This window comes from Macrosteles quadrilineatus, unplaced genomic scaffold (assembly GCF_028750875.1).
Source record: "Macrosteles quadrilineatus isolate MER2022 unplaced genomic scaffold, UCM_ALF_1.0 Scaffold_9__3_contigs__length_116548681, whole genome shotgun sequence".
Taxonomy (NCBI): Eukaryota; Metazoa; Arthropoda; class Insecta; order Hemiptera; family Cicadellidae; genus Macrosteles; species Macrosteles quadrilineatus.
Genome location: NW_026542602.1, coordinates 52,314,471 through 52,326,763, shown reverse-complemented (window position 1 = coordinate 52,326,763; position 12,293 = coordinate 52,314,471). Strand labels below are relative to the sequence as shown.

The window sequence follows — 12,293 nt, the reverse complement described above, 5'->3', positions numbered from 1 at the left end:
CCTTTACCCATTTTTGCCCCTGGCCCATTCCCCATTTAGGCCCTTGGCCATTTTTGGATCTTGGCCCTTTTCAGGCCTTGCCCATTTTTGGCCCTTGGCCCTTTCCCTTGGCTCTTTTCAGCCATTCGCCCTTTTTGGTCCTCTACCCTTTTTCAGTCTTCCTACTTTTTGGACCTTTGCCTTTTTTTTAGCCCTTAGCCCTTTTTGGCCCTTAGTCCTTTTTGACCCTTACTTCTTTTTGCCCTTTAGCTCTTTTTGGCCCTTCGCCCTTTTGGGCCCTTTACCATTTTTCGCCCTTGGCCCTTTTTGGCACTTGGCCCTTTTTAGCCCTTAGCCCTTTTTGGCCCTTTGCCCTTTTTGGCCCTTAGCCTTTTTTTGCCCTTGCCATTTATGGCCCTTAGCCCTTTTTGGCCCTTAGCCCTTTTTTAGCCCTTTGCCCTTTTTACCCCTTTAATCTGGAATTTATAATCTGGAATTATAGCTTTAATTATAAATCCCAAATTGCGACAAAGAAACCATGCATTAACTAGTTAGTAACCATAGAACTTTAAATATACAAGTTGAAATAAAACTATACGAAATATAACTTTTTTGTGTTAATACATTTCCTGATACAGGAGGAGATGCATTAAATTCCTGGAGTACACAAACTACAACACGCGCCCAACCAGAAATGTCTATTATATAAAGGAAGTTTGCGGGACAACGGGTTCTATTGTCTCCATAATTGTGTAGCGTCACATAATTTATCACCTCTACCTTCTGAAATAATTTTCATAATCCTAACTCAGGCTTCTGTTGTTTTTAATTCGAATTGTAAAACATTTTGTTTGTGAACTTTATTTTATAAGCCGAAACATTAGGTATTGGTTACGTTGTAAATATGAACTAAAGGACATGCAATGACCCACCTTTTGACGGCTATTATTATTATTATTACCTTATTACCATCTTCTTGGCCGTTGACCCATCGTATAATGGGAATAGGCTGTGTCTGCGTAAAAACTACTTATTTTAATACTACACCATGCGCCCACCTTTAAATATTGCAATTTGACCATTTTCTTTTTTTTTTTTTTTTTTGTAAGCCAATGTTTTCGTGTAAATGTCATGTGTATATAATGTGACGGTTCTTCACAGGGGATCAACAGGATTTGTATAACTACGTGGTTACCTAGCCCTTAGGTTAGAAATCTTTGTCACTGGTCAAAATTCTTGATCTTTGACAGTACGACAGGCATTTTATAACCTTTTTATTAGTAAAATAAAACCAACCGCAATGATAGTTGGTGTACTATAAAGATGGATTGAATTAGCGTTTCAAGTTTAAATCAACCGAACATAATTTGACTTCGGTCGAAATGGTTTTGACAGTTTTAAAATGAATCAATTTTTGTTCAATTCAGCTCATTGTTCCAGCAATTTGGATATTTCCATTATGTTGACCTAACAAAGCATGTAAATTGGATTTTTCAAATCGTTCAGATTGTTTTTAAATTATAAATAAAATTGTTTATATGTTTTCAGAAACTGTCAGAACCACAACACCTTTGGATTTTTCTATCAAAAACTACGATAAAAAATAATGTTAGATAACGTTTAATGTGACGTACAGAAATTTATTTTAGGCCTAAAACTAATGCATTAAAGCCTAAGTATAATGCACGGCCTAAGTATTGGAAATTTTAAATTAAAATATTATAAAGCTAAAACACGCTGAAAGATGACGCCGTACACAATGTCACATCATTAACCTTGATAATTTAAAATTTTGCTGCGTAAAATTATACTTTTTTTATTTTATGTAGTTCAATAAGGTTATTTGTAAAAGTTTTCTTTTGAAAAGGCAAATCTTTCTCAACTGGATGGTTCTTTTAGGACACAAAAGGTCCAGGAAAGGTATTAGATAATTGAAACTGTTACAGATAACGCTACTAAAAATTATACACAAGAAACGTAGCTTAAAAACAACTTTCTAAGTAATACAAATTGTTATCATACCAACTATAACAGAGGAGTATGATCCTCTAGAAAAATCTTAACGAAGATCAAAGGTCTAATACTCATTAAATGAAATCCCTATTAAGTTACACTAAATTAGATCTCTTCCTGAAATACGTGTTGCTGCAAACCCAAATTCAAAAAGTTCGGCTTAACAAAAATAGCGGCAGTTTAAAACCATAAACCTAAGCTTGTAGAATTTGGTGTCAATTTTTGCTGTTCACTGACTTTTTGTGACCTTGTTCAGTACCAAGACAATTCAGATCAAAATAATAGTACTTTTGGGCCGGTAAAGAAAGGTGGACGATCCATATAATATATTTCAGACCGATTCCCACTCTGTCGTGAACCTTTTCGTCCTATATGTTAAAGGGTTGGTCGTTTACATATACAAACTTGCTATCTGCCCCTTACTATGTATTAACACTAGGGTAAAAATAAGTTTGTCCATAAAATACACTAGAATTTACAAAAGTATTTGGTTCAGTTAGTAAAAGAGACTTTCGTAGTAAGAACTAGTACACGACTTTGTTGTGAATCTTTAAGAAATAAAATACAGTTTGTTGTTTTTGCTCAACTGTTGTAACACGAAACATTTTGTTCATCATTTTACCAAACTTACCATTATAACACAGTAAAATAATATTACGAAGGGTAAATTGAATATTTAATATGTTTTAAATCATATTAAATTCATATTAATCATATAAATCATATTAATCATATCTTTAAAAATAAACATTAACTTTCATTAAACTTATAGATAGAATAAAATTTTTAGTTTTTCAAACTATTAATATTTATTGAAGTAAGATACTTAAACAAATATTTTGTTATGAAATTAATGTTCAACAATAATTATTGCATGCGTTATAGTATGAACTACCGTGTTTATGTTCTAGATTATTACAAAATCTACAATAAAAGTAAAGCTTGGACCGATTCCCCCTCATATTGTTGGATTAATCGGTTCTATGCAAGAGTATCACTATACCATTGGTATTGTATTAATTGGTATATTAATTATAGGGTGTGTAAATATGAATTTTTATGGTTTTAATAAGTTTTTTTTTGTTGAGTGTTAATTCATTTCTTAATTGTTGAACAATAATTGGCTATAATTGAAAAAAAAATAAAAAAAACTACATGTAATTTCTAGTATTGTGCGTAAAGTACATGCAAACAATATGGTACACACACACACCCACATCAATTTCCAAAAAAAATGTTCATACATAAATAATTTGTTTACATTATATTTAGCCTCCTCTTTAAAGAGACCATAAAGAAGTTAGTTATTCAAACAAAATATTTACGAATCGTTGTACATATAAAGCATAACAAGTTAAAACTTATAATGTAATCAGATCATGCATGGTTGATTGCTGAACCAATTTTGAAATGTGTAAAAAAAAGACTTTAAATAGCTTTAGTCGTCTTAGGATCTACAGTCCTGCGTGCTAAGCCACAACTTAGGCTAAGTTCTTCAGTAGAGTTCTGGTCTACTTATAAAACGTGGTTATTATAGTTTGCACTGATTTCTTTTTTTTATGCGTAAAATATTTGTCTTTTACAGGTTAGTAATTATTTAATACGAATTCAATACAAGGCAACCTATTATACATGATGAGATATGTATATGTCTGTATTTAAGCTTTAACTTTTACCCTCCCTTTATTGTTCAACATTAGGTTCATCTGGTTGGAACATTAGAATAAAGTGGATGCCATTTGGAGGGACCCAAACGTTAAGTTTCTACAGGCTCCCTTTGCATGCTAGATCTAAAATGTCAAATAACAAACGTGTAATTTAAAGTGTAAACACTCCCATATATTACGTTTTCTTTTACTTTATTTTTTTATACCTCAAGTATTATTTGAACAGTAGTTAAATTTGTTTATAAAACTAACTAGTCTTTTCCTTTTTTTTGTTTTTAGTAAATGCTTGTTATACTATAAGTAGCATAACTTATAGCATAACCTTATCTTGCTAAAATGTAATTTTCAATGCCCAAATGATTATTATTTGAATTTGAAGAACAAAATAGATTTTCGTTCAGTAGATTGGAGGCATAAAGGGTTCGTGAAAAGGAAAGAGGTGCGTTTAGTATGATTACACAAATAAAAATAAAACAGTGAGATGGATCAATCCAGCAAGCTCGCTTTTGAAATCAAGCAAGGTTTGGTATAAGATTTTAGGGCATACCTTGGTTTTCACATTTTATTTTATGCTCATACACACCAAAAAATAGTTCCTATGATTGATAATACTAAGTGTCGTGTGTATAAAATCAACGGATAAAGTTTTCTTTTGGAGCAGATGACAAATTTAACGGTTTGTTTGCGGTTTGTACTGCCATTACCCCCTTCAAAATATTGGAATTTAAGTAATTTTATTGCACAATTTATTACTAAAGTAGAATTTTACTAATTAATGCTGCTAAGATCTATTACTCCAAAAGTTATTCCAAAGTAAATCACATATATTAAATTACTTTAACTTTCAATGAGAAGTTTCGAGCTGTAAACCTCATAAGGGTTGTCAGTCTTCAAATAATTCAACGTGGAACCAATATCCGTTACCAATGGAAACTGAGAGATAGTGTTTGGATAAACACCAGTCTTAGTTAGTTACTCTACCTATTAACGTTTTGGATTAGATAGTAGATAAGGTAGTAGAGTGACTGCTTATATTTAAGACATGTTTTTGTTAACAAAGGTGCGGCAAAAAAACAGTCTATTTTCTGCAGCGAACTGTTCAGCAGCATAATCGATGCCATTTTCTGTAGTCATAGAGCAGTGGTCACCTGAGCAACGCGTGTTTGTTTAAAAAAAGTAATGATTCAGGCATTACAACTCAGCGGCATTTCCATGCATTCTTTAAATTAGGTCAGCATGGAGAGGTTCCGTCACGACTAGGTTCCTTATGGATAATCAACAAAACTAAACAGATAAATACAAATTAATCTGAAGGGATAGGAATTAAGATCGAACCTCAAAATTGTGTATCCGAGCGTTCAGACATGTTCAAAGCAGATGTTTGTTTTCGGGCGGACCTACGAGGATTGTTTTCCACAGCAGCACGAACTCTATCGAATGTTAGTTGTCTGGCGTCTAATTATTTGGACAGCTTGTCAGCTTATTGTTAACGCAAAACTTGTTGTTCCCAAGTTGGTAACCCACCACATGATTGTCCTACTTGACGGAATCCACGTCGCCCTAATTTAAAGAATACATTGAACTGACGTTTGAATGCTTACTAGGAATTAATACGTTTTTAATTCAACTCGATAACAAACGCACGTTGCTCAGAGGATCTCTGTTCTACTACTACAGATACTAGATCGTGTATGCTTTCCAACTACTCTAACCCCACCACTATCAGACTACCTATTATTGCTGAACAGGTCGATGCATAAAATAGATAGTTTTTTTCCGCATCCTTTATTTCGTATTTTCCACGTAATGGTAAGGTGTTCAAAACTTGTTTGTTTATCTTGTTAAATAAGCATAATGTTTCCTAATTCATGTTAGCTAAATTGTGAATGGCTTAATACAGAATTAGCCAACACTGTCAATTCAATATTGTACAATACCTTTTAAACTACCATGATCGTATAAAATAAAAATACCAGTTTAAGTTAATAATAATAAAGTTATTATTAACTTTATTAGTCAACTACTAACTTTATTATTAAATAGTCAACTATTTTGAAATCCCTGTGCGTGAAATTGACACAGCAAGTGGCCCTTTTGTGAAATAACAGACGGAAAACATATCAATCGGTTTAACATTTAAATTGTCTTGAGTAAATCAATAAAAAAGGCTCGTTGTGCCCTTAAAATTAATGAAGGAAATTTACTCCTTTTATGGTATTAATATACAACGGTGTTGCAATTCCCAATAATATTGAAAAGTGTTTGTTTTTTAAGTGTTTATTTATTAAAAAAATAAACTTTGAAAATTATCCATAAGTTATTTCCAGTAGTTGTTGTCACTTACTAATAAATTGGAGTACGTCCATCTAGAACAGACCCAACCCACCCAGGGAATGGGATGGTCCACATCACCCGAATAAAATTTAAGCTGATTGAATAAGTCTTCTTAGCAATTTAGTGCAAGGCAGTATAATGATTTATATTGTTTAGTCTTTTTATAAAATGGCCGTCTAAATAATTCTAAGATGTCTTGATGCACAGGGTTTTCATAGTATTTTTTTTGCAAAACAATAATATATAATATTCATTTCCACAATGAAAGAGATTTGAATGAGTTTAATGTGTGTGGTATGACATTTCCACTATGAAAGATATTTGAATGAGTATAATGAGTATGACGTCATAACATTTCGTTTTACTGAACTGTGGAATTGAGTGTTTTCTACGTCTTCTGAATCCCCTGGCGTTGCTTGTTAAAAGAAAATACTCCGATTTCAGAATAACTGGTGGAAAATATGAACGCATCTTACTTATATCCCTACAGGTTACACATTACACTTACACATTAAATCGTTCATATAATTCAATTAGTTCGAATGTTTTGTTGTTTTAACCTTGATAACAAACAACACCCGACAGAGTAAATAATGAAATTCATTGTACAATGAATTTATGGTAGAAATAACAGGCTAGTCTGAATCGTGCACCTTAAAATCGATGATAGTTTCTGTAAAAGTGTTGATATTAGAGATTTTTAACAGATATTCAAAATATTTAACAGTAGGGCCTATTTAATTGGTGTATTTGCTTGAAATTTAACACCATTGGTTTTACACATGCCAAGTGATCTTAGCTCACGAACGTCGCTGCACCTCTTATAATATAGACAACTACCATGTATTTTCACCACGAAGTAAATCTAAATTGTTGCTTAAATTATAACATTGGCTATTGGATTTGGTTTGCATTCTACCTGTAAGAAAGGTCGGTGAAAATCATAAGTGAATGATACATGTATGTTTCAAATATTACCAACTATTTGTTTTTATTTGGTGGTGAATCTCCTAAGAGTGTTGAAGAATATACTACCCTGTTAATATTAGCAATGTAATTACCATTTTTTGTTACTTTATTATTGCCTATCAATAACCGAGTGCTTAAAAGATCCCTGAAACAAAAATAACTTGCAGGTTGACCAGAAAGTCCCAACAGACGGATGTCTTAGAAACATAAATATCTTTATAATTTCCATAATTGTGTCAAGCAGTTGAATCCTGTAACAACTTCTATACAAGCATGACGAATGATGGCTTTGATCACATTTTAATGAAAAATGTTAGAATACATTAAACTAAACAATAACTTGATGGTATCAAACTAATGATTTAATACGATCAATATCATACTTTACCAACGTCACAATTTTCAAAAAGCTATTTTTCAGGTAATTCAATAAAACTAATTAACATGTTTTGTGTTTTAATTATCTTGATATTATTACTTAAGTTTCTTTTTAATCCGGAAGCAACTCAATAACTGGCATTAAACCACCAAAGGGACTAGCAGTGTCATCAATAGAGGGTTCTGAAAAGTGATCTGTTCTTGAATTGATCCTGTTAACACCATAATCGTTAAACCTGTCTACTTCCTCTCCGGTGGATTTCGGTTGCGGCCGTTTTTGAAGCTGATTCGTTCTCGTTTCTTGCAATGTGCTGTAACCATCTCCTTGAGGTTGACAGTTTGTAGGGTAACATAGGATCGGTTGGGCCGGGTACGGTTGACAAGTCGGTTGGTTGGATAACGGTTGGCAATTTATCGGTTGCGAGTTACCAACTAACGGCTGACATATTACCGGTAATTTAGGGTTACATGTTGGTTGTCCAGGTCGGACTGCCCATGGTTGGCAAGCTATCGGTTGGCACTTTAGTTCATTATCAGTAGGATTTTGAACCGATATCGGTTTGCCGGTAACACCTCTATTAAGGTCTGGTCTTGGTGTTTGCCATGGTTGACCGATCGGTTGTGGTTGGTTTATCGGTTGTTTTTGTTGTAAGAGCTTATTGTAAAACCACATAATGGTATCTCTTAAAAATCGCGGCTCTATTCCTCTGTCGTCAGAATCTTCTGTGTTTTCTGTGCCGTTAAGTATTGGGTGTGTACCATTAATTACGTCGATCGTTGAGTTTACATCTTTGTTGTGAATGTTTACCTGAAAAGGTATTTATTTAATTATTCATTATCTATAGTTGCAAAAAATTTAGTTTCGAATTTATTTTGGATCAATATTAGGTTAAGAAAAAAATATTAGTGCTACAAAATAGTGATTTAAGTAATATATTGAGTTGCAGTAATTAATTATTTAATTTTCCACAAAACCTGTCAATAGCATATTTCAATATTTCATTCGACCTTTTAGAAAACCTTGTTTTCATTTTATTTGTTTACTTATAATGTTACCAAATTTAATTCTCACGCACTAACAGTCCTATTGTAATGTGAGAAATAATGATCATGGATTGATTGAACTTGAAAAGCTACTTTTTTATCTACTTCCAACTACCAATCCAACGAGGAATCGTAAAATGTATGGTTTAAAATACGTACAAAGTGATTTTATCTTGGCAAATAGAAGTAAAGATTGCAAATATAGCATTAAACTATTTTGTGATACATTTTACCTTGTCATCGACGTATTCTGCATCTGTATACAGTACGATAATACATATAATATGAAATATCTTGTATTCCATAACATCCAGTAAAACCCTAAAACAAATAGTTTGTTTGTTAATTGTTCATCAAACATTTTTTTACAATAGACTTAGTAGCTAAATGTCTCTCGCTCTGATTTCTAAATCCGAAGGTCAACTAAATTCAAAAACAAATTTAGATAATCTTTTACAGAAAATTTAAGAGTAACTGTTAAATTTCAAATATTTATCAAAATTTTATAAAATTTATCAAAAAGAAGTAAAATTACACTATTAAAAAGGTTTGAGATGAAATTGCTATGAAATGTAAAGTAAACGACATATTTCTTCTGTCAAATCGTATTTAACTTGCTTACTTATGAGTAGTAATTGAACTATATAACTGTCCGTAATTATATATGACTCTCCGAATATTCCATCCCCAGCTTTTAAAAAAAATTAGCTTAACTGATTCAATTTTAATTTTGACTATTTTAACCCTTACAACTTTTTGATCGGCTGTTGTTTCCAGCTGAATTCACGTTATTTCGTCCAAAATGTTGATTAATTCAAAAATAACTTTTGTAACATAAAATCTGCTCTTTTAAAGCAGTAAAAACATCTTTCTAAAAAATCATAAGGTGTATTTTTATATTATAGACGTCTAAACATTGTGTAAATTAAGTCTTGAAACAAATATTTTTAAACCGAAATAGAAAAAAATATTCAGTTTGTAGCATTGATTGTTAACGAATGTCCCGCAATTTTTTACATCAAAAATATTTTTTAACCCCCCTAACAGGGTAGAGGGTAGGGGGTGACTTTTTTTTCAAATAGCAAACACTCATGCAAACCCGAGGTGGATATCTCACCCCTAGGCAAAATGGCAGGTATTCCAATATTTGATTTACTGTATGTGTAGACGCACCAATTTCACAAATATGGAAACAAATCTGTTTTTTTTGAAACCGAAATAGATAAAAAACATTCTGTTTGTGGAAATGATTGTTAACATGGGTTCCGCAATTTTTTACATCAACAATATTTTTTAACCCAAGATGGGGGAGACTTATTAAAAAAAAAAATAACAACCCCTATTGAGTGACCCCTTATTTTGAAGGGTTTGTCAAAATAAAAACAATGACGCAAATCCGAGTTATATATTTCACCCCTAGCCTAAATGGTGGGTATTCCAAAATTTGATTTATGTGAAAAAGCACCCATTTTGGAATACCCGCCATTTTGGCTAGGGGTGAGATGTTCACCTCGGATTTGCGTCATAGTGTTTCATTTGACAAACCCTTCAAAATGAGGGGTCACTCAATAGGGGTAGCTATTTGAAAAAAATAAGTCACCCCTACCCTGTTATGAGGAGTTCAGAAATATTGTTGATGTAAAAATTGTGGAACCTTTGTTAACAATTATTGCTACAAACAGAATATTTCTATCTATTTCGGTTTTAAAAATACAGATTTGTTTCAAGACCTAATTTACACACTGTATATAATTATCTTGAATTAAAAAAAAATTATAACCGATTTCTGTCAATATTAAACTAGAAAAAACATGCGAGGTAGCTGAAAAATGTTACGCCAGCTGAATCTAAACAATAAGTAGCCTAATTGTTTATTTCATTAAATCTTTTTATTCATCGATAAGGAAGATTTGAATATAGTATAAACTTACCTGAAAAGTAAATTTGTGAATGTGGCTTGAAAATTATTAATTCCTAGCCATGAATTGTGTACTGTTAAACAGAAGTAATACAAACACAGTGAAACAAGTTTTTAGTGTTTTCTCATTTTTCACGCCACTGGTTAAGAACAATACTGTGATTCAAGAAACCATAACTCTGATAATTTAGTCTAGCTTATATTGCAAGTTGTTATCACTGGCAATCTGTGTTTAATATTTTAAACACAAACAACGTACTCGCTTACTCTTTAATAATAATCTGTGGTTCCATTTTATTGTTACAAATAGTTGTTGAGTTGCGTAAAATATTACTTTCATTGGTGGATTTAAATGTTTTATTTAAGTGATTAATAGGACACTGTGTCATCTAGACGCTATTCGACTCCTAGAAAAATTACTAGTAAGGATGGTTCATTGAACACACTTGATGTTGAAAATGGAGTTCAGGAATAAGGTTCTAAACGTGTCATTAAAACACACTATATTTGGATATTTATCGTGTTACCTTTCTTTCTTGGAAGATGGCCAATACGTATTCATTACCATACACACACACTTCTAGATGGAAAGTAGCTGCTCTTGAAAAAGGGAATTGAATTTCCCGAAATTTTCCACGGCCAAATTCACAAAATTAAAATATTCGTCCTAATATCCTCTAAAAAAAACTAAAATAACCCACCCACATGCGTAAGGTGAATACAAACGTTTTTTTCATGAAAAATTATATATTTATTATTTTTTTAGAAGTATTTTTTAAGGTGACTAGTTAATAACCATAATTGACCATTTAAATTGTAATAGTTCAACCAGGCGTTTTGTTATAAGACGGAAAACAATCTAAAAATCGACAAATTGACCGGATATTAAGTGCTGGACAGGAAACTATAATGACCACTCTAATCGATCACTTCTACCATATGAACCGTTCTCATTAATCATTACTTTAAAACAGATGGATAGCTCTATTTATTTAATTATTTCAACACCAAGCAGCCAATTGGACAAAGAAAACTCAAACTGTTCAAGATGGAGATCAGTAAATTAAATAAATTGATTATTTACTTAATAGATTTGAAAATAATATCTTACAATTAATTACTTACAAAAACATATGACCTTTTTCGTTGGTCATTACTTTTTTAAATGTACTGTTCCTTTTAATTAATTAATCTATTTACTAACGGTGTTAACAGGTTTTAATATTTATTAGCACTGCCAATGACTATTGAAAGTGGTAAATTGCAAATACATACAATTATCATTAAAATATACAATCACCATAAACAACACACCCAATCCATTCATATCTCATTGATGAAACAACAAAACAACTAAGTAGCAATGGATAGCATAATTTAAAAAAAAACCACAAGTAAAGACAAAACAATAACTCGATACAATCACATTTTGATTTAATTTAGTTTAATCTGGTAAAAAGGTAGTGTTATGATAAATAAAGTTACGAATAACAAAGGATTGAACTTTTAAATAGCTAATCTTTATTTTATATAGTCAAGAAATTAGTTTGATGAAGAAATAAAACCGAGTTTAAATAACTTCAACAAAAAATAAAAATAAACTTAAAGAAATACATTTAACAATTAAAGAGCTTTATTAAACCCCATTTTGTGCATCATTTTAAACGCTTTAATCGTTTCCGTTTACAAGTATAATTATTCTTTGGAAAATGATAAACATAAATTATTCAATGTGATTCCACACAGGTAACACGGAATGCCATTTGTTAGCTGCTGTGATGCTGTCTGTTGTCGTATGTCGGAATCATGGAATCTACCCACCGCTCACCACAAGCATGTAGATTCCTCACATTCGGTATTTACGTCGAATGCAATGTGAATGTAGACCTTTCACTCAAATTGTCATTCCAACATTTCATGTCGCTCACCAGGCATTGTGAATGATTTAGATTGTTCCCTTTACATTACTATAGGTAACTTTGTTTTAATTC

General features: G+C 31.8%; 1 protein-coding gene across 1 annotated transcript; it reads right to left on the bottom strand.

Annotated features, from left to right (window-relative positions):
• Positions 1-7,401: 7,401 nt before the first annotated feature.
• On the bottom strand, positions 7,402-10,388 carry LOC129004283 (uncharacterized). The gene is made up of 3 exons (XM_054432806.1): positions 10,316-10,388; positions 8,618-8,705; positions 7,402-8,148 (listed from the first exon to the last, which is right to left on the bottom strand). Exons 2-3 carry the CDS (start codon positions 8,687-8,689, stop codon positions 7,453-7,455), a joined length of 768 nt encoding a protein of 255 aa, XP_054288781.1. The 5' UTR covers positions 8,690-8,705; positions 10,316-10,388; the 3' UTR covers positions 7,402-7,452.
• Positions 10,389-12,293: the final 1,905 nt, after the last annotated feature.